Source organism: Trachemys scripta, chromosome 1 (genome assembly GCF_013100865.1).
Source record: "Trachemys scripta elegans isolate TJP31775 chromosome 1, CAS_Tse_1.0, whole genome shotgun sequence".
Classification (NCBI taxonomy): Eukaryota; Metazoa; Chordata; order Testudines; family Emydidae; genus Trachemys; species Trachemys scripta.
In genome coordinates this window covers 319,803,521-319,827,560 of record NC_048298.1, presented here as the reverse complement: position 1 = coordinate 319,827,560, position 24,040 = coordinate 319,803,521, and the positions used below count along the sequence as shown (strand labels likewise).

The window sequence follows — 24,040 nt, the reverse complement described above, 5'->3', positions numbered from 1 at the left end:
AACCATGAAGGGTATTACTCCATTGTTACACCAGCACTAGTGGACCACAGAGGCAAATTTATGAAAGTCACCTTGAGCTGTACTGGAAAAGTTCACAATACCTCAGTGTTTCGTCACACAGGAATCTACATTCATGGACAGACTTGGACACTATTCCCACCACAACGGTCTTAAATGGTGCTGCTGTCCCCACTGTTACTCTGGGGGACCCTCAAGCCTCCTCTAGAACACACACAGGTAGGGCCACACCAAGCTGCAAAGGGACACAGACATGGAGATCAACTCTGTGTAAGAAGACTCAGCTCGGGGATTGCCCAGCACTCAAGTGCACACCCCATCTGGGGTGTAAACCCAAAATTGTATGGGCTTGCGCTGACAGAAATCCATGCAGCATACGCTCATGAAAATCGCCCCATCCCTCAATGTGGAGGAAGATATGCACAGATTTTTGCTCCCCAGTTATGAATTGCATACATTTTTGTTTTCTATAAACCAGTAAGTTTATTAACTACAAAGAACAGATTTTAAGTGATTATAAGGGATAGCAAACAGATCAAAGTAGATTACTGAGCAAATAAAGCAAACACAAACTAAGCTTAATACACTAAAGAAACTGGCTATTGAGTAGTAATTCCTCACCCTAAATGTTGTTTTAAGCAGGTTGCAGAGATTCTTGAAGACAAACTTCTTTTGCTTGCAGCTTAGAATTCCAGATATTCCTTTCACAGACCAGACACCTTGTAGCTTAGGTCCAGTTCTTCCCCAGTTCAGTCTTAGGTGTTTTTAGCAGTCATCTTGGGCAGGAATTCAGTGAATCCAACCCTGATTAACTCACACCCCAGCCTTAAATAGGAGTTACATATGGCGGGAATCCTTTTTTCCCAGTTTGATCCCCACCCCCTACTCGTGGAAAAATACTAGCAGTCCAAGATGGTGTCCAGTACCCGGTGACATGATCACATGACACTGCAGTGTTAAAGCAGCATCCCAGGAAGCTTCTCAGTAAGGTGGGAGATTAGCATCTTCAAAGTCCTATTGTCCTCCCTAATGGCCCATTAACTAACCAGCCAGACTGATTGCATTGTGTCTGGTGGGTGTTCCCCCAGTGCAATCACTTTTGTAATTGATACATAGTCCATATGCCCAATTTCAGATACAGAAATGATACATGCATACAGATAGGATAATCATATTCAGTAAATGATAAGTTTCCAATGATACCTCACATGACCCATCTTGCATAAAACATATTAGTTATGCCATATGCATATCATAAGCATATTTCTATGAAGAATATGGGGCATAGTGGCACACCCATCTTTACATGTTTTCCCCTCATTTGAGAGCACGGTGGGGGGAGGGGGGTTGAAGGGGTGACAGGGAGAAAGGTCTACCAGAATGGGGTTGAAGAAGGAAGGAAAGATACATGGGATTTAGTTCCCCTGTCCAGCCCTTCATGAGTCTTGAATGCATGGGCTGCCCCAACATGGAGTTGTTGAAGCTACTGCTGGATTGAGGATACATTGAATCATAGAATCATAGAATCATAGAATATCAGAGTTGGAAGGGACCTCAAGAGGTCATCTAGTCCAACCCCCTGCTCAAAGCAGGACCAATTCCCAGCTAAATCATCCCAGCCAGGGCTTTGTCAAGCCGGGCCTTAAAAACCTCCAAGGAAGGAGACTCCACCACCTCCCTAGGTAACGCATTCCAGTGTTTCACCACCCTCCTAGTGAAATAGTTTTTCCTGATATCCAACCTGGACCTCCCCCACTGCAACTTGAGACCATTGCTCCTTGTTCTGTCATCTGCCACCACTGAGAACAGCCGAGCTCCATCCTCTTTGGAACCCCCCTTCAGGTAGTTGAAGGCTGCTATCAAATGCCCCCTCATTCTTCTCTTCTGGAGACTAAACAATCCCAGTTCTCTCAGCCTCTCCTCATAAGTCATGTGCTCCAGACCCCTAATCATTTTTGTTGCCCTCCGCTGGACTCTCTCCAATTTTTCCACATCCTTCTTGTAGTGTGGGGACCAAAACTGGACACAGTATTCCAGATGAGGCCTCACCAATGTCGAATAAAGGGGAACGATCACGTTCCTCGATCTGCTGGCAATGCCCCTACTTATACAGCCCAAAATGCCGTTAGCCTTCTTGGCAACAAGAGCACACTGTTGACTCATATCCAGCTTCTCGTCCACTGTGACCCCTAGGTCCTTTTCAGCAGAACTGCTACCTAGCCATTCGGTCCCTAGTCTGTAGCAGTGCATGGGATTCTTCCGTCCTAAGTGCAGGACTCTGCACTTGTCCTTGTTGAACCTCATCAGGTTTTTTTCTGCCCAATCCTCTAATTTGTCTAGGTCCCTCTGTATCCGATCCCTACCCTCTAGTGTATCTACCACGCCTCCTAGTTTAGTGTCATCTGCAAACTTGCTGAGAGTGCAGTCCACACCATCCTCCAGATCATTAATAAAGATATTAAACAAAACCGGCCCCAGGACCGACCCTTGGGGCACTCCACTTGAAACCAGCTGCCAACTAGACATGGAGCCATTGATCACTACCCGTTGAGCCCGACGATCTAGCCAGCTTTCTATCCACCTTACAGTCCATTCATCCAGCCCATACTTCTTTAACTTGGTGGCAAGAATACTGTGGGAGACCGTATCAAAAGCTTTGCTAAAGTCAAGAAATAAGACATCCACTGCTTTCCCCTCATCCACAGAGCCAGTTATCTCCTCATAGAAGGCAATTAGGTTAGTCAGGCACGACTTCCCCTTCGTGAATCCATGCTGACTGTTCCTGATCACTTTCCTGTCCTCTAAATGTTTCATAATTGATTCCTTGAGGACCTGCTCCATGATTTTTCCAGGGACTGAGGTGAGGCTGACTGGCCTGTAGTTCCCCGGATCCTCCTTCTTCCCTTTTTTAAAGATGGGCACTACATTAGCCTTTTTCCAGTCATCTGGGACCTCCCCCGATCGCCATGAGTTTTCAAAAATAATGGCTAATGGCTCTGCAATCTCACCCGCCAACTCCTTTAGCACCCTCGGATGCAGCGCATCCGGCCCCATGGACTTGTGCACGTCCAGTTTTTCTAAATAGTCCCGAACCACTTCTTTCTCCACAGAGGGTTGGTCACCTTCTCCCCATGCTGTACTGCCCAGTGCAGCAATCTGGGAGCTGACCTTGTGCGTGAAGACAGAGGCAAAAAAATCATTGAGTACATTAGCTTTTTCCACATCCTCGGTCACTAGGTTGCCTCCCTCATTCAGTAAGGGGCCCACACTTTCCTTGATTTTCTTCTTGTTGCTAACATACCTGAAGAAACCCTTCTTGTTACTCTTAACATCTCTTGCTAACTGCAACTCCAAGTGTGATTTGGCCTTCCTGATTTCACTCCTGCACGCCTGAGCAATATTTTTATACTCCTCCCTGGTCATTTGTCCAATCTTCCACTCCTTATAAGCCTCTTTTTTGCGTTTAAGATCAGCAAGGATTTCACTGTTTAGCCAAGCTGGTCGCCTGCCATATTTACTATTCTTTCTACACATCGGGATGGTTTGTTCCTGCAACCTCAATAAGGATTCTTTAAAATACAGCCAGCTCTCCTGGACCCCTTTGCCCTTCATGTTATTCTCCCAGGGGATCCTGCCCATCTGTTCCCTGAGGGAGTCAAAGTCTGCTTTTCTGAAGTCCAGGGTCCGTATTCTGCTGCTCTCCTTTCTTCCTTGTGTCAGGATCCTGAACTCGACCATCTCATGGTCACTGCCTCCCAGGTTCCCATCCACTTTTGCTTCCCCTACTAGTTCTTCCCTGTTTGTGAGCAGCAGGTCAAGAAAAGCTTTGCCCCTAGTTGGTTCCTCCAGCACTTGCACCAGGAAATTGTCCCCTACACTTTCCAAAAATTTCCTGGATTGCCTGTGCACCGCTGTATTGCTCTCCCAGCAGATATCAGGGTGATTAAAGTCTCCCATGAGAACCAGGGCCTGTGATCTAGCAACTTCTGCTAGTTGCCAGAAGAAAGCCTCGTCCACCTCATCCCCCTGGTCTGGTGGTCTATAGCAGACTCCAACCACGACATCACCCTTGTTGCTCACACTTCTCAACTTTATCCAGAGACTCTCAGGTTTTTCTGCAGTATCATACCGGAGCTCTGAGCAGTCATACTCCTCTCTTACATACAACGCAACTCCCCCACCTTTTCTGCCCTGCCTGTCCTTCCTGAACAGTTTATATCCATCCATGACAGTACTCCAGTCATGTGAGTTATCCCACCAAGTCTCTGTTATTCCAATCACATCATAGTTCCCTGACTGTGCCAGGACTTCCAGTTCTCCCTGCTTGTTTCCCAGGCTTCTTGCATTTGTGTATAGGCACTTAAGATAACTCAATGATCGTCCCTCTTTCTCAGCATGAGACAGGAGTCCTCCCCTCTTGCGCTCTCCTGCTTGTGCTTCCTCCCAGGATCCCATTTCCCCACTTACCTCAGGGCTTTGGTCTCCTTCCCCCGGTGAACCTAGTTTAAAGCCCTCCTCACTAGGTTAGCCAGCCTGCTGGCGAAGATGCTCTTCCCTCTCTTCGTTAGGTGGAGCCCGTCTCTGCCTAGCACTCCTTGCCGGGTGATCACGTTGTGGTATTGGGAGGCAGCAGGAGATGGTACTCTTGCAGCCATTATGGACAGCAGTTGCTGAAACAGTTCTCTCTGTCCTCCTCCCTTAGCCACAGTTCCTGGAACAGAAACTCCTTTGCAAGTGCCAGCTCCCCCACTGAAACCCTCTCCCGCACCTAGGTGGTGAGCCTCAGACTTTCCTCCTGTCTGTCAACATGCCATTGCTGCAGGTCTTTTGTCCCTTTTCTTCTGATACAGGACCTCCTGGTCTGCCCTCTCAAGAGCATCAACCAGAACTTCATTGTGGAAACACTTCCTTTTGAAACAGTCAGTGAAGACATGTTGGGCCAGGGGTCGAGTTCCTGAAGAACAGCAGGCAGTATAGGTGGAGAATCCTGAAATAGGACCAGAAACAGATGGTTATTGTCTAAATTCACTCAGTGGAGGAGCACAGAATTAATTATTATGGAATCTCAAGGACATAAATGTAACTTTTTTAAACTGAACTAATACTTTCAGTCCTCATACTGTCTCTGGACACAGCCTGGTTAATTGCAGTTACAGAAGGGAAGAGAAAATAGAAAATTTAAGTTATAACCTTTTTCTGTTTCATAAAAATTTCATAACTAATTGAAATTTAGTGCCATTGCTGCAAAAAGGCTTTTTCTGTCTGTGATGGAATACACCTTGTATTCACACACCATATATTATAATAATCTTTGTACAAGGAATGCCTTGAAAGGTATCATCTGAAAACGCAAAATTTGATGGTGAATATTGTCCTGATAAAATGTGTGGCAACACTGTATGTGAAGTTTAAGATTCCCCTGTATGATGTTGAGAGTGCAAGTTCCAAAACTCACATACCACCAAACTGGTCAAAACAGGCCTGTCTTGAACAAAGGAGTCTATGTTTGTCATAATTTGCATCTAAACAGTAAACAGAGTCATCAAGCAGGAAGGGAAAACAAAGGAAGCGCAAACAGGTGGAAAAAAACAGTAGGGAACATCCTTCTACACAACTGTCTCCTAGTTCCCAGCTGGAATCTTTTTCAAGAGGGGGACTGAAACAATAAAAAGAAGGGACAAACACCCCTCTGGACCCCTCTTCCCCAGCCCATCATATTCTCTACATCTGAGAACACAAAAGGCAACAGCCATTGGATGTTTGGGAGGGGTGGGGCAGTCCTGAGCTGAAGAGTTCGGTCAGTAACTTTGCTGGAAGCATGAGGTGAGAAATTTTGTTTGAATTTAAATATAGTTTAAGTTAGGCACTAGTAAGCATTATATGTTTATTATTCTTGTCGCTATTTCTGACCTTTTTATGCCTCATTACTTGTACTCACTTAACATATCTCTTTTTAGTTAATATACTTGTTTTACTGTGTTACCTAATCCACTGTGTTTAAGTTGAAGTGTCTGTGTAACTAATGGAATAATATAAAAGTTTATTACCTTAAATAAAGGAATAATGGACTTTATCTATTTGTACTGTCCAGGAGAGGGCAGGGTAGTACAGGTCATACTTTTGTGGGGGGAAATCCAGGACTGGGGTGTGTTGTGGTCACCCTGCAGTTTAATCCAGGCTGGTGAGAACCAGGGTGTAACTGACAGGCTGCAGTTACACACACACACTCAAGGTGGGGCTTGCATGCTGGAAGGCTGTTTGTGAATGGCCCAGGTGGGAACTAATTGAGCAAGGCATTGTAAGGCACCCAAGGTTGCATGGCAGAGATGACAAAGCCTTCTCCCCTCCTCCCAGTCTGAATTGAATCCTGATAGGCCTTTCACATTTTGGAAGTCATAGCTGTTCTTGTAGTTATTATTATTATTTCAACTGCTGGAAGGAAACCTGCAGTGTATGCAACTGAAGTATTCAAACATAGTAACCAAACAGCATATTTGTGAGTGGCATGGACTAGTCAGCTATACTGGGGGCCTGGAAGATACACCCTTCCCTGCAATGTGATGAACTATCTGGAGTTCCTGCTTCAGGAAAAGTTTACAGCAATCAGCAGCCAGGACTGGGTCAGAATCCATGAGGGAATTAACATGATGCTGCATTAGCTCACACAGGATTTACCCTGTTATTCCTGCATGCAAACACACTGAAATCTGCAGCTTTCTGCCACCCCACATCTGACGTTCTAGGGGAGGAAACTGATGCCCCACTCATTCTTTGCAGAAATTATTTTGTGGTCTGCAAACTGCATGGATTATCTCTAACTGAAATGGACTAGATTTGGAAATAGAATACAGTTTCCCAAACACACACACACACACACACACACAGTTCACTGTTTACAGGCAGCTCCATAGAACCAGGAAGAGTGAGTACACAGTGGCAAATTTCTTATTACTGAAAGGAAAACATGAATGACCCTAGTAAACATCTGTGACTTAACAGTTCAAATAACCTTTACAGTTGTTTATGAATGTTTAAATTCCAAGTCACCATTTTGAACTCCACGTGGTGTGGGTGATAGGGTGGATGCCAAAGTGTTGTGATACAATCCATCATTAGTGGCCACACACGGGTAGCCAGAGCTTCTCATTTTTGCATTGCTTCTTAGAGCAGAAATAGCTGTGACAGAGTCCCCGGGGTGCAACCTGGACTGTGGGACTGCTGAGCCTTCTGTCCCAACAACCTGGACTGGCCCTCACGCTGTGATGCTGATGTCAAGTTACAAGCCTCTGGCAGGTACTGCACTTAGCCATCCCCAGGCAGGGACACATTCAGCTGAGTTACGTGAATGATCTCCCAGCCACTCATGAACCAACAATGGAGCGGCTCCAGCCAAATCCCCCCAGCTCCCCAGTCTTGCACCCCAGAACTGTACCATCTTACACTGGTCAGAAGCCTGGCCAGTGTAAGTTCATTATCTAGTTCGTCACTCCCTCAATGTGGAATGGATACACACTAGCCTTTGTGAACTAGGCTGACGTTTCCCAGGCACTTCAACCAAAACACACTGTTTTAGGTAAAATATAAAACAAGTTTATTAACTATAGGAAGATAGATTTTAAGTGATTACAAGTGGTAGGCATATCAGTCAGATGGTTACCTAAAAAAGTAAACACACATTCTAAATCCTAATCTTTCAGCAAGTGTCAAATTAAACAGCTTTTCTCACCCTGAGACAGTACAAGCAGGTTACAGTTCCTCAATACACAGACTGGGCCTCCCTTCCCCCTCAACTCAACATCTGGAAGAACGACTGGAGGATAAAAACTTTGGACTGGGGAAGGGTGGTCCCAGGTTAGAAAAGGGAATCCAGTCTATGTATGGAGGATCTGTAACCTGCTTGTACCATCTGTCAGGGTGAGACACTGCTTGATTCAAATCCTGTTTAGTTTGTAGAACTAAGACTGCAAATTTATTTTTGTTTCTTAAGTAACCAACTCTGATCCCTATGCCTGCTACTTATAATCGCTTAAAATCTATCTTTCTGTAGTTAATAAATCTGTTTTATATTTTACTTAAAACAGTGTGTTTTGGTTGAAGTGCTTGAGAAATCTCAGTTCAGTTTACAACGGCTATTGAGGGTGTGTCGAACTGGATAATTAACTTAAACTGGCCAGGCTTCTGACCAGTGTAAGAGGGTACAGTTCTGGGGTGCAAAACTGGGGAGCTGGGGGGAATTGGCTGGAGCCGCTCCACTGTTGGTTCACGAGTGGCTGGGAGATCATTCACGTAACTCAGCTGAATGTGTCCCTGCCTGTGCATGGCTAAGTGCAGTACCTGCCAGAGGCTTGTAACTTGACATCAGCATCACTCACAGCGTGAGGGCCAGCCCAGGCTGTTGGGACAGAGAGCTCAGCAGTCCCACAGTCCAGGTTGCACCCCAGGGGCCCTGTCACACCCTCCCATTACCATAATAATAAACTGTAAATGTGAGTCACACACTTACCGGACTCTGGGAAGGCTTCTGTCTCCACCAGGTTTGCTGCAGACTCAGCAGCGGGCTATTCCTTGGGGCAGGGTGGGGAAAATCGAACAGCTCTTCCAAGTAGGGACCGAGAATGTGCTGTTGATCCTGATCCACAGCCTGCTCTGGGACTGGTTTCACTGAAAAAAAGAGTCACTTCTTGCTCCTCACTAGGAACCTGCAGCTGGCTCCCAGCAGTCTCCATGATGGGGTCAGGGACCCACAGGGCACCGTCCCAGCTGACCAGGCTGTCATGAAGCACAGTTGGCTTCATGCTGGGTACACGGGCCAGAACCCGATGAAAGTTATCTCACAATGGGCATGTTGCTGGCAAATTGCTTGAGGTGCATTTCTTGTCCCTGGTCTTCCGGTATTCTCTGTTCAGTCTCTTAATATGCTCCCTGTACCAATCAACTGCCCAGAAAATCTGCAGAGCTGCCAGCTTTTTAGCTAGCTGCTGGCTCACATGGTCATTCCTTGTGTTTTTGCTGAAGTCTGGAGTTTTCCTGGCTTTGCACCAGAGATTCACAAACATTTTGCTGTGATCCCGTGACTATGAAGCAGCTCATTTTGCAAAAAATGTGATCAGTTCACTCTCCACTGCAAACCCAGGAAGCTCTCTGATAGTGTGATTACAGATCAGTGATCAGAAAAGAATGGGTTAAATGCTGACCTGAGCTGCTGCCATTCGCGGGGGTAGTGGGGAAGGGTGGCTTCCATTTTCAATAGAATGGAATAGAGATTGTTGGGATAAAGAGGACTAAGGAAGTCATCCCATGGAATTGTGGAATACTTCCATCAGACTACCAGGACCCGAATCATACAGGGCTGCATCCACACTGCAAAGCAACAGGGCTCACACTCTGGGTCCTGGCTTACCTCGTGCTCGGACCTGCAGCCCTACAAAGTCCTGGGACCCTGGGTTCAAGTCCTGGGTTAGCGCAATTGCAGTGTAGATGCAAGGGGGGGTTACACTTGTGCCCGAGTTCAAGCACAGGCTACAGTGTAGATGTACCATTAGTAACACAGAACCTCACTTCAGCAGCAACTATTCCATTCCCGTGAGACATGAGAAGAGACAACTTGTGCACATGCAAGTTAGATGTGTGCATTTCCAGCACTGAATTAGCAAGGTTCTGCCTTTAATGCATTTCAAGTCAACTTCTCATAAGTCATTTCATTGCAAGCCAGCCTATGCAATACATTGTGGGATGAAGGCTTCAGAACCCAATGTGGTGCAGGAAATCCTCTGAAATTCCTCAAGAAGCCTTCTTTCCAAGACAGCTAAAAGAAAAAGGCTGCAAGCGTTTCCTAAAGATACAATCACGCTGTCACAGGCTGATAATCCTTCACAGAACCTCCTTAGACAAAAAAAAAAAAAAAAAAATTAGCAGCTCCCAAAGGAGATGTTTAAGGCAGAGAAAGAGCCAATCTGGGAATTTACCTTACTGACCCACTGAAGATAAGCTTATCCAAACTCAGGGAAAGAAAGAGAAAAGGGGAGTCTTTATGTAACCTCCATTATACACGTTTTTAGAGCTCCTTTAGACTGGACCTAACAACTTTGTGTTTGTTAAGCACACATCTGTTTGTAGAGTAATTATTTATATCACAATTTGTGATTTTGTGACCTTCCAGCAATATTCTTCTGTCTGTCTACCAAACTATTACAATAAACGGGAACGTTAGAGATCCTGATCAGATGCACAACCTCAGAATATTCCTTCAAGTCTATTTTATTCCTATTATGTACACAAGTCTTGTTTGCCTTAAAGGAAGAAGGCAAAAAGCACAGCCAAGAATATCAGAAACAATTCCAACTTCCAAGCTCGTGGCCTATTATCAACAGCTTCTGTCTGACATGATAACCTGCTTCCAGTCCTCTGCCCTACACTAGAAATTTACCCAGATGCAAGCCACAGATTCCGCAACGGTTTTAAATAAAGAGCCTCATAATGTTCAGGTGGACTTGGACATGAGCTGTCTTTGACTGAACCCACAGTGGGAAAACCAATATAAGAACTGTAATTTTCCACCACTGCACCTCTATACTGGTATAGCAATGGCAGAGGCCATACTGTAATTAGAGAACAGTAGGCGATTTCACCCTTTTCTACCATTGTGCAGTCTGGCCCTACTTTGCCAGCAAAGCAGTATTTTCATTAATCTAATTACTGGATTACATATGGAGGTGTGATCTGCGAGTCTGAGCAAATGACTGGGAACCAGAAACTCTAATTCAGGTAAAAGCAAAGAATTTAAATGGATTACTATATAAAAATATTTATGATGAAGATGGTAAAAAAAAATGAAACAGTCCAGAAAACCAATAATGGTATAAACACCTGCACTCTGTTTACATGACAGATCCACAATAGATCTGTACCAGAGATTTTTCTGTGTGCGCATGGGCGCACACAGGGCCTTGTAGCACAGCTGCTCACAACGTCCTCAGCCGGGACCAATCCAGACTCATGTCCAATTGGAGTCATCTTGCCTGGGATTTTCTGTCCAGCAAAGAAAATAAGTGTATTGTCTCACACCCACACAGTAACCCTTAAAAACAGGACAGGGTGTGCTTGCAGCAACCAGTACAACATGATCCCATCTCAGGACTATTAATAGAATATCAGTGTGACCAGGTTTCCTCTGCAGCATCCCCTTTGGCCCATCAGGGAACAGTTCACCCAGCTGCAGGTATCCACTGATGGACCTCCCAGAGACAGCAACCTAAGATCGCAATGTTTTTGTCCTCTGGCCAAGGCACACTTCAGTCTCTCCCTTTTCAGGGAGTTATGGTCCAGAGAAATCAGGAACACGAACGCACGCACACACCTTCTCAAAACAGGGTGATCCAACGAACTGTTGGTGGGACCCCACGCTTCCACTCAGGGCTTGTATCCAAATGTGCCATGCCTCTACCAATCCCTCAGAGCCTGGCTGTTCCTTCTACCAGCCAGATAAGCCCCCACTAAACTAGTTCAGTCTCAGGGCTGCAAGCAGGCTTCTCTCCCAACAAGAAAAGCAGAGCTCTGCTCTTGCTCCTGGTCAGCCCAGAACTGGGCCAAATCTCCTACTTTTAACTCCCCCTCTCCATGCCTTAAAGTGTAGTGTAGTGCTGCGGGCCAGTTGGGTTCAGAGGCTCTCATTAACCCACTCGTTGCCAGCATGGGGCCTGTCCACCCCATCATAATCAGTTTCATTATACTGATATTTTTATATACCACTAAAGTAAAATTGTATGGGTTTTACATCTATGATTCATAATGAGGCTCCAAAGAGACTCTGTATATATGGGTACAGACCAAAGTCCTAAAATTTAAACCATGCCATCCACTCACTGATCAGAGGAGGTACTGTGAAAACCCAGGGCATGAAAATTAGCATTCAAAGAAACAAACTCTGGATCAAGTATGACTTGAGGATGAACTGGATGAAAAACATGCGAGTGTTGTGTGATACAGATTCTTACAGACTATAATCTCTGAAAAGGAAGTGCTATACTTCAGAACACCTATTGTCTGTCCATAAAAAAAAAATCCACATAGAGTGATGTTTTATTTAATAAGTCATCTGTAACCATGATAGTAGTGCCTAGCATTCTCTTCAAACATCCCTGAAAGACAGATACTGGGGAAACTGAGGCAGAGAAGACCCGTTTACCTAATCCCAAGAAATTATTCAGAGAATTGGGATTAGAATTTAGAATTCCTGCTACCCATTCCTATGCTCACATCAGTAGCCCGTAGGTCCAGTTCTAATTGAATAATCTGATTCATGTGCATATTTTTGCTCTGAATAGATCTAAATACAGTAGCCAAAATAAACACACCAATCAGCATTTAGCCAATCAGTGTGGCACCCACATATATCACTGGTTCTCCTGAAGTATAGTATTGTCCTAAAGCAATCCAACCGCTCCCACTCAGCCTCCGCCCTAGCCAACTGTTTATCCTCAAATTGACTCCTGTTGCCATCACACCTCCTATTCATCCAGTAGCTAGTACAACTTCGGCCTTTAAATCTGGTCCAGGTCCATTTGGAATGATGGAGCCAGGGCAGCTTATCAGGTTTGGGTTGTAGCAATGTATTTTGACCTACAAAATACATTTGGGTCTGCATACCAGAATATCACGCTTCTCTCTCCATGATACTTCAGGAGTTACAGTTAGCACAAGTACTACAGCTGACAACTCCCTGATTTTAAGAGAAGGGAGGTAGAGACAGGGCATTGTCAGTAATGTGTTCCTCAGCTCTGAAATTTACTTCCCTCCTTGGTCTACTAGAGCTGGATTTGATGATCTTCAGGGCATGCTGCAAGACATATCCATTTTTCTCAAGCTTTTCCAGGGCCTGGAGAAGGATAATGATTGGGGAGTAGGGCTGACTGCAAGAGGAATCGTGTGTTATGGGATGGAGGGTCAATTTATGATCTTTTAAACTAAGGAGTGTTTTGTTTGGGATTTTTTTTTTTTAAATACAGGGTCTAGTGCACTGGATGGGGGATTTCAAAAGTGTAAACAAACAAAAATTACAGTTGGAGTATGGGAGGGTAGGTATGAGGCAAAGTGCATTCTTTAACTGTACTGACCGTTGACTAAGTATGCACCCCTTAAAAGTCTCCCTGTGACAAAGTGCTAGACAAGAACAGCTGATCCAGCACTCTGGTAACAGGAGCTTCGAGCAAACAATTCAGAATGGTGCTGGTTAAATGGAGTTGTGCCTAATTTGTGGGTGGAGGAGAGCTGGAAGGCTAATTAAACTATTAGGCAGAGGGTACAAACAGGTACAGGAAGGAAGTAGAAAGCAGGGAAAGCAGGCAGCAGAGGGTGGAAAGAGGTTGCTCTTCCCTGATTGGTGCAGGAGCTGGCGGCTCCCTAGGACTGTTGGAGCAGAGCTGTATATAGTATGAGGGTGGGAACCCTCATTGTAAATAAACTGCATAAGGTGTTTGACCAGCAGAAGGGACTCTGAGCAGTTTGTGGAGCAGAGGCAAAGGGCCCTGTTACACTTCCTAATCTATAAAAGCGGCGAAAATCCAACCCCTGTAAAGTACACTGCGATCTTCAGGAGTGTTATGTAACTGCAAAGTATGTCTGCAATCCAGCAAACATTATACATGTGAGTTACTTTATGCTGGCAAGTAACCCCAATACAAAGTAATGCACAATGGAAAATATAATCCCAACTATACATACAAAATGGTTTAAAATTTGCTGTTACAACTCAAGAAAGAGATCTTGGGAGTCATTATGGAGAGCTCTCTGAAAATATGAGCTCAATGTGCAGCAGCAGTCAAAAAAGCTAAAAGAAAGTTAGGAACCATTAGGAAATGGATAGATAATAAGACAGTATCATCATAATGACACTATATAAATCCACGGTACACCCACACCTTCAATACACACTTCAGTTCTGGTCATCCCATCTCAAAAATGATAAATTAGAATTGGAAAAGGTACAGAGAAGGGCAACAAAAATGATTAAAGGTACGGAACAGTTTCCATATGAGAGATTTAAAAGACTGGGACTGTTAGCTTGGAAAAGAGATGACTCAGGGGGATATGATAGAGATTTATTAAAACATGGCTGGTGTGGAGAAAGTGAATAAAGAAGTGTTATTTACCCCTTCGGATAACACAAGAACCAGGAGTCACCTAACAAAATTAACAGGCAGCACATTTGAAACAAATCATAAGGAAATACTTCTTCATACAATGCACAGTAAACCTGTAGACCTCGTTGCCAGGGGATGTGGTGAAGGCCAAAAGTATAACTTGGTTCAAAAAAGAATTAATTAGTTCATGGAGGATAGGTCCATCAAACGCTATTAGCCAAGATGGCTGTGTCCCTAAGCCTCTGACTGCCAGATGCTGAGACAGGATGACAGGGGATGGATCACATGATAATAGCCCTTTTCTGTTCATTCCCTCTAAAGCATTTGGTATTGACCACTGTCAGAAGACAGGACATTGGGCTAGATGGACCATTGGTCTGACCCAGTACAGCCATTCTTATGATCACATATATCAAGTTGTTTACACACTTGCAGTACTCAAGCCTAGATTATTACTGATAAACACCATAAAGTGACCATGGAAGGCACTCTCAGCAGGGGTGCTGCTAGACATGCTTTAGGTGCATTGGCAGAGCCTTGGGGGTTTGGTTAGCTGTAGCCAGGGCTAACAGATCATCCCACAATGCACATCAAACTCACCTTCACTTAATTTAAAAATAAAAATGATCACTCCTGAACTGCTGGAGATAAAAGGTGGGTGGGGAGGGGAAAGCTGTCAAACCAAGGCCCACTTTCCCCTGTCAAAACAGGTAGTAAAAAAGGAATTGCATCAACTCTAAATTACCCTAATGATACATATGCTTTAACATTTTTGATAAAAAGGAAAATTCTTCAATGTTTAAAAATTGCTGTAACAAAGTGTAATCTGTTTTATCACCAAGCATTGGTAATTGCACTTCCCAGAATGCTAAATCTTGAGCTGTCCAGTCAATTAAGATGCCTATTTTTAAGCATGACTTAAAAAAAAAAAAAATCAATTGCTAATGCAATGACCTGACTTCCAGGTTATCCTTCCTCTTTTTTCTTGGAAAAAAAAAAAAAACACATTTGTACAGTACCCTGCCATGCATTTCAGATTAAGCGTGATTTAGTAACATACAGAATTACTAAGAACAGACATTTACAGAAAATAAGTTGTGCTCTGAGAATAATTATTGTTGGCAATTCTACATGATCAGACCATAAATCATGAAGTACTCAGTTTTGCTTATAAACACTAACTGTCACATATCAAAGGATTAGCAAAAGCAAAGACATTTTCATTGTTAAACTAAGTAGCCGTTCAGAGTCAGGATTTTATTGTTCTTTTATGAAGTATTTCACCACAAACACACATTAAAATCGTGATTTTACATAAATGTATGTCCTTTATCTCAACTGCTGTAGTCCTCTAGACCAAGCCAAGTCTTTCTGAATTACTACAACACTTGCAAATGGTGATATTATCACTAAGAGGCAGATTTTTGAAGGTACACATAGATACCTAGTGCGATTTTCAAAAGCACCTAAGTAAATGGCCAACTGTCTTTACCCACCAAAAAAGCAAAATAATCCCCCCAAATTTACTATGTGCTACAGGATATCTGATTCCTGTTTGAAATTAAATGTAATAAATAACTAACTCAGCAGTGCATTTATTAGCCATTATTACCAGGGATGTGAATTCATTTACAATTAATACAATCCATCTCTCTCCAGAATTCCAGTAAGTCAAACCGCAACTTAGGTAAGCTTTATTTCAGGGCTTGAAAATTGTGCTTACACCTACAAGACAGATGCTTAAAGCTGCTAGCCAGTGATAGATAGGAAAGACAAGTGGGGGGAGCTTTGCCACCAACGTCCAGGTACAACGCCAACCCTGTTGCCACCTTCAACTGCAGGGAAAGGAGAACAAAGGATTTCTTCCAGGGATTTTGCACCTCTGACCTGCCTGGTGGCTTTGTATCAACCTCTACATAGAGTAGGTGTCTGATACGTTTGGATGGAAGAAAAAGGAGCTGTTTTTCCTTCCCCCACCCTCCAGATCCTCTTGGCTGCTGTCAACACTGGACACTATGTCCATTATATGATAAGTATTTCCTCCATTTTTCTATTTTTAAACAATAATTCACTATCCAACCACACAATTTTTAAATAATGCGCTGTGCTCTTTCGCACTATCCATTAGAGTTTAGAGCAACTAAACTAATACTATTACAACAACCAAGTTATCATCATGGATCTGGGTTCACATATCAATGCAAAATCAATATCCTATGGAAAAGAAAAGATGCTACTATGTTCTACTTGTCTCTACTGAATAAAATCAGAACTTCTCAGTTGCATATCATACCTCTTATACTGTTGAAAGATAAAAGAGAGATTCTCCTTTAGCAGAGAGAGCAGGAGCTTGAAATCTATTCCTGCTATTACCATGAAATACCAAGCAGACAGGATGTACAGTGACAGGACTTCACAGTTGTAACTTGGAGGCAACTAGTTTGTTACAATGTCACAATGTCCACTCAAAGTCACGTGTCCCTAAAACCCTACACGTTTTCTATTAATGTATTACGTGTTTGAGGGTCTGTTTTCTTTCCTTTGGAGATTTCTACACTTCTTCTCTTTCACCCATCTTTATACAGGAAATAGACTAAAACCCATACATCCCTTCAATCTTCCAACGTACATCTTATTATAAAGCTGCATAAAACCCTCAGTTCTGGGCCTATCTTTCCCATGTTACTCAACATACCTGGAGGCATGTCATCCAACTGGTTAGGCAAATTAACCAAAAGCACAAGGCAGACTTGTTGAATTTGTTTACAGTTCAGGTTGCAAAGGAAGAGTGTAACAGCTCTATATAGAGCTAAATTTAATAAAAGCTATGCCTGAAGATATGTAATAGTATTACATCCAAGTAAATCATGGCTTGTGACTTGCTTGTCTGCTAGAGTCATATAACATGTCTAAATTTCTATTGCTCTTCTCTGTTTATACTGAAGTTTGAAGAGAAATGTTTGTAAGATTGGCTATCACTAAGTCTAGTAAGAACTATTCTTCATTTCATTTAAAATTATTAGGAGCTCTCTCTGAATTTTTGACTACATGCCCCTTTAAGATTGGTGCTTTAAAAGTAGAGATCTGCTGACAAAACATAGAATTTTAGCTTAGCTGAGTAGAGTTACAGATAAATAATGCAGGCACACAAATATTTCACATAAAGACGTGGGCACACATACGTACACAAGTTGTAAGCCAGTATATATATATATATCTTTTAAACCTACACACAAAGGACATGAACTTCCAGTTTAACTTATGACATATCAACTTTTATGACATCAGTTAACTCCATTGCCTTCATGCCATGATACTCTGCAGTATATCAAATGGTACTGTAACCGGGTATTTACTCAAATACCTGAGTGAAGTGGAAACAATGTGTTGCTATAAGCACATAAAGCTTCTTCAAGGCTTCAAACGGTGAGACTTACAGCAAAGATGAGACAAATGTCAAATTAAGAGAGTTACTGGAGAGTAAAAATGCCTAGGATCAAAGGTTAGTTCTGGAGATCCACTATAAGGGACTTGAAGAGAAGCCAAGTGCATTTGATCTAAAGCCCAGAAGAGTCAATGGGAGCCTTTCTGGCCATTAATGCCAACTGACACCACATTGTGCCTGAGTATGTATAGTTTGTAAAAGCAACAATCAGATTCCCATTTTAAAGTAAGAAAATGCCTATCCCTCTGCAGAATTCCTTTTGCAAAAGGGTCTGGCAGAGACTGATGAATTACACTTTATAATTTCAAGAACAGGTGTAACAGAAGATGAATTCAGATAGTAAGGAACTTAAGCCTAAAAGAGAAGCACTGTATAACATAAGAATGGCCATACTGGGTCAGAACAAAGGTCCCTCCAGCCCAGTATTCTATCTACTGACAGTGGCCAGGTGCCCCAGAGGGAGTGACCTAACAGGTAATGATCAAGTGATCTCTCTCCTACCATCCATGTCCCCTCTTTGACAAACAGATGCTAGGGATACCATTCCTTACCCATCCTGGCTAATAGCCATTAATAGACATAAACACCATGGATTTATCTAGTTCTCTTTTAAACCCTGTTATAGTCCTAGCCTTCATAACCTCCTCAGGCAAGGAGTTCCACAGGCTGACTGTGCGCTATGTGAAGAAGAACTTCCTTTAATTTATTTTAAACCTGCTGCCCATTAATTTCATTTGGTGGCCCCTAGTTCTTATATTATGGGAACAAAGTAAATAACTTTTCCTTATTCACTTTCTCCGCACCACTCATGATTTTATATACCTCTATCATATCCTCCCTTAGTCTCTTGTTCAAGCTGAAAAGTCCTAGCCTCTTTAATCTCTCCTCATATGGGACACGTTCCAAACCCCTAATCATTTTAGTTGCCCTTCTCTGAACCTTTTCTAATGCCAGTATATCTTTGTTGAGATGAGGAGACCACATCTTTACGCAGTATTCAAGATGTGGGCATACCATGGATTTATATAAGGGCAATAAGATATTCTCCGTCTTATTCTCTAACCCCTTTTTAATGATTCCTAACATCCTGTTTGTTTTTTTGACTGCCGCTGCACACTGCATGGACGTCTTCAGAGAACTATCCACGATGACTCCGAGATTTCTTTCCTGATTAGCTGTAGCTAAATTAGCCTCCCATCATATTGTATGTATAGTTGGGGTTATTTTTTTTCCAGTGTGCATTACTTTACATTTATCCACATTAAATTTCATCTGCCATTTTGTTGCCCAATCACTTAGTTTTGTGAGATCTTTTTGAAGTTCTTCACAGTCTGCTTTGGTCTTAACTATCTTGAGCAGTTTAGTATCATCTGCAAACTTTGCCACCTCACTGTTTAACTTATTCATAAATGATCTGGAGAAAAAGGTAAATAGGATTGGTCCGAGGACTGACCCTTGAGGAACACCATATTTACCCCTCTCCATTCTGAAAATTTACCATTTATTCCTACCTTTTGTTCCCTGTCTTTTAACCAGTTCTCAATCCATGAAAGGATCTTCCCTCTTATCCCATGACAACTTAATTTACGTGAGAGCCTTTGGTGAGGGACCTTGTCAAAGGCTTCCTGGAAATCTAAGTACACTATGTCCACTGGATCCCCCTTGTCCACTTGACCCCTTCAAAGAACTCTAATAGATTAGTAAGACATGATTTCCCTTTACAGACACCATGTTGACTTTTGCCCAACAATTTATGTTCTTCTATGTGTCTGACAATTTTATTTTTTTTACTATTGTTTCAACTAATTTGCCCGGTACTGACGTTCAACTTACTGGTCTGTAATTGCCAGGATCACCTCTAGAGCCCTTTTTAAATATTGGTGTTACATTAGCTATCTTCCAAACATTGGGTACTGAAACTGATTTAAAGGACAGGTTACAAACCATAGTTAATAGTTCCGCAATTTCACATTTGAGTGCTTTCAGAACTCTTGGGTGAATGCCATCTGGTCCCGGTGACTTGTTACTGTTAAGTTTATCAATTAATTCCAAAACCTCCTCTAGTGACACTTCAATCTGTGACAATTCCTCAGATTTGTCACCTACAAAGGACAGCTCAGGTTTGGGAATCTCCCTAACAACCTCAGCTGTGAAAACTGAAGGAAAAAACTCATTTAGTTTCTCCCCAATGACTTTATCATCTTTAAGTGCTCCTTTTGTATCTCAATCGTCCAAGGGCCCCACTGGTTGTTTAGCAGGCATCCTGCTTCTGAAGTACTTAAAAAATATTTTGTTATTACCTTTTGTTTTTGGCTAGCCATTCTTCAAACTCCTCTTTGGCTTTTATTACATTTTTACACTTAATTTGGCAGTGTTTATGCTCCTTTCTATGTACCTCACTAGAATTTGACTTCCACTTTTAAAAAGATGCCTTTTTATCTCTCACTGCTTCTTTTACACGGTTGTTAAGCCACAGTGGCTCTTTTTTAGTTCTTTTACTGTGTTTTTTAATTTGGGGTATACATTTAAGTTGGACCTCTATTATGGTGTCTTTGAAAAGTGTCCATGCAGCTTGCAGGGATTTCACTCTAGTCACTGTACCTTTTAATTTCTGTTTAACTAACCTCATTTTTGCATAATTCCCCTTTCTGAAATTAAATGTCAGAGTGTTGGGCTGTTGAGGTGTTCTTCCCAGCACAGGAATGTTAAATATTATTATATTATGGTCACTGTTTTCAAGCAGAAATTTTTATTCCTAAAGAGAAGTTTTCTTTTTTTTCTCTCCAATGGTGCCAAATCCAAGATCAAAGAAAATACTATTTTTGCAAGTATAAATGAAAAGAATATAATCGGGGAGAGAGAAACCTAATGACATAGTTTTGGAAGGTAGAGGCAAAGAAAGAATGATACCTGTAAGGATCCTAAAGCTATGCATCAGTAAAACTGTTATATGTAAAAGATGCCACCCTTTGCTATTGAAAGTGTTTTATTGTGGGAGTCCTATTCATCATAATGGAGAGAGTTCCTCCAGAATACCTTAGATGCCAATATTCAGTATCTGAAAAAGTAAAAGGCTTTTGTTCTGGTTATTTAACCATAAACTGAGATTAGTTTTAAAGAATCGCACTCATGCATTGCTTTAGTTTGTGTTTTTCACACGACATCTAAGAACAAAAACATCAGTCCATTTTAACCTTCCTCAGATTATTATATCTTAAGAGCCAGATATATGGGGTGGGGGGGCTCCCCCAGTTTTGTGATTTACAACAAATCAGTCATAGTGAATTAATGCTTTTGGACATTTTCACATTTCGGTGTCAAAAATTAGCTGCTTAAATGAGTTTAGTGACCTGATATTTAAAGGTGCTGACTAGTCACACCTCTCAAAGTCAAGTTTTAGGTGCCTAATCATGGATTTAGATGCCTTGCTTTAGACATTTAAGTTTGAAAACTTCAGCCAAAAGCTTTAGCAGGCTGTGGAGGCAGCAGATGTCACAATGAGCAGAAGCCACCGAACCACCTCGCTTTACAGGCAGAAGTGTTACCCAGACTCGGGAGTTGAAGTTACAGCAGTTCTGTGCCGTGCCCGATTTCCCAACCTCCCCACCGCCTGCCACGAGACCTGTGCGCACTCCTCAGCCTGCGGCTCAGAGTCCCCAGCGGGCAGTGGGTCACTCTTCCCCCTTGGGCGCAGCTCCCCGAGCACCCGCGCCAACCCAGCCAGCCTCGCCCCGCTTTGGGGCGGCCGCAAGCGGGGGGTACCGCCCTCACCTCCCCCGGTCACAAAGAGCAGCTGGCGCGCAGAGCGGCCCGGGCCACACAACAGGGGGCTCCCGCTGCCGCGGTACCCGCGCCCTTCGCCCTGCCACCGCGGGCCTCCCGGATCAGTGACAGGGCCCCGGGCAGGAGACGCCCGCCCCCCGCGGGAGGCCCGGGCTCAACCCCAGCACGGGCAAGCCGCTGGGGAGGCTGAGGCGGGACTGAGAAGCCGCAAGAGTTATTAAGAGGAAGGGGTTGCAGTGGTTCAACCCTTCTCTCCCCCTCCCCCGTGGGATGGTTTATCCCGTCCTGCAGATGCGTTCCCGGCGGAGCAAACCATTCTCCCCAAGTGCGGGGGGGTCAAATCTCCTCAGCCCCCTTGTGCCCTCTACCCCCGCCACACAGCAAGCCGCTGCCTATCCCTCCCCGCCTCAGTTTCACCGCCATCCCCAGCCAACGGAGCACGCTGTACCTAGCTCTTCTCTAGCCGCCGCTTCCATCTTTCAATGGTCCCTCTGCTCGCCCTTCCTCAGTGTGGAGCCGGCCGGCACAGGGAGGCAGTGCGCATGCGCTCCCTGATCCTTCAGCACACCATAGAAATGCGCGGACTGGATAGAGAAGACGCCCCGGGAAGGGAGGAGGAAGGCGTTAGTCCTCCGGAGGCCAGAGCTCTTTAGGGATGCGCCTTGCAGTAGAGCCAGGGGCATATTCCATGGCTGCTCTGCGGCCCATTTGTGCTGCATGCGCCTGCCTCTAATTAACTCCCCTTCAGCCCAACTCCGGCCGCAGAGCAATAGCACCAACCTCAAGCATTCAACAATTTTGCATCAGGCTCTGAAAAATCATAGGATTTTATAATATGGCATCTTGGGTCTTTTTACTTGCCCTGTAGTGCTGGAATATATAGGGGGTCTCATTGTCAAGTTTTTCCAACAACAAGTGAGGGCTAGAAACTTATTTTGTTAAAAATGAAAGCTAAACTTCTTAGGGTATAGATAGCCTAATTCTGGCAGTTGGGGGTCTAGGGAAGACAAATAACCCTGCTAGACACCAACAATCAAAGACTTAACAAGTGTTGGGGCTCATTTCAATAATTTGTAATGCTTTGCTGCCTACCACTTTAAACCCTTTATGCATAGTAGTCCAACCCCCACTTACTTTCGAGTGACCAATATGTGTTAGCCCTTCTGCTTAATCTGTTCCAACTTTTATTTAGCTCAAATGCTGCTGCCTTCCCCAGATCTGAAGACCTCTGTGTAGCTCAAAAGCTTGTACCTTCCACAAACAGAAGTTCATTCAATGAAAGATATTACCTCACCCACCATGTCTCTATATAAAATCATAAGTAATAGTCATGTGACTTGGCTTATCATCCCAGGCTCAGTCTTGCTATAGATATCAATTCCTTTTCATTAATAATCTGCTTTCTAAATAATACATAGTCCTGCTATGTTTGCAGGGGCCTGGACTAGATGACCTCTCAAGATCCCTTCCAGTCCTATAATTCTATGATTCTCTGGTCAAATATCCCTAATTTTACTAACAACTCTGCTCCAGAGACAACACATAACTGTTGATGGGAAGAGGGCATAATTTAAAGGTTCTGGTAGTATACAATGGGGTTCAGGATAGAGCATATAAATTCTGGAAGAAATCTGGGGGGCATGTTTCTCCCACGCATCGCCTCTGGTCCCACCAAGGTTGCCTTTGGACCCCTACCACCACTTCCAGTTCTCCTATTCCAAAACCTGTAATCAAATCAGAATGTTGTATTAAGTTTTTAAAGCCAAGTTAGAGGAACAGGAATGCAGTATTACCAACTGGAAGCATTAGAAAATGATTCAAGCCTCCCCAAATATCCTGAGATTTTCAAATCTGAGAATTTTTAGGCCATCCCTTTTTTGGGGTGCTAGGGGAAACTAATTATTGACACTGTTTTTTTTCCATTCTTTAGGGTTCACATTTTCAAGCTTCACCTCAACTATAATGGCTAGAAACTTGGTTTAAAATGAAACCTGATAATCTTCCATAATCACATGACTCCTAGAGTGAAGGCTTGAAGAAACACATGAAATATCATAGAAGTTGGCAATATGGGCAGGACACATGTTTGTATTAGTGGTTATTAAGAGATGGGGTGGAAGCATCTGTTTTTATGCTAAACTCTCTTTGATTTATTATCCTTATTCTCTCAAGTCCCTGCTTGTCTATTTATTCATCTCTTCAGTTCTAACTGACACCTAGGCCTCAATCCTTACATGTGTTGAACTCAGGTGGGCCCTTTGTTCGCACCCACACACAACCTTCACTCAGATCCCTGGTTTGTAAGCTCTGTGGCAAGGACAGTATGAATTTGAGACATGAGCACAGATGGGAGCCAGGAACTCTTGAGTTGTAATAATTCCATTTCTACCACCAACTTGCTGTTTGGGTTTAAGAAAGACATTTAACTTTAGCCTCTCCACGTTGGTTTCCCCAGTAATACTTATGCTCACAACCCTCCCATAAGTTTATATTAATGATGGATCAGGCCTTTGAACATGGAAAGAGCACTTTGATCTCTTGTGGCACAGTTTATTATCCTGAAGATGAAATGCTTTAGTCTATGTGTTTGAGCTTAAAATAGGGGTAGTTGAGTGAAATTTAGTGACTCAATATATACAGAAGCTCAAACTTGATG

The 24,040-nt window shown here is 43.3% G+C and overlaps 1 protein-coding gene across 1 annotated transcript in view; it reads right to left on the bottom strand.

The window, feature by feature from the left end:
• SLC36A4 (solute carrier family 36 member 4) overlaps positions 1-22,004 on the bottom strand; it is a 223,706-nt gene extending 201,702 nt beyond the window's left edge. Inside the window, exon 1 of the mRNA XM_034758976.1 lies at positions 21,833-22,004. Coding sequence (XP_034614867.1) covers positions 21,833-21,860 — 28 coding nt within the window. The 5' untranslated portion in view covers positions 21,861-22,004. The remainder of the gene's footprint in view (positions 1-21,832) is intronic.
• Positions 22,005-24,040: the final 2,036 nt, after the last annotated feature.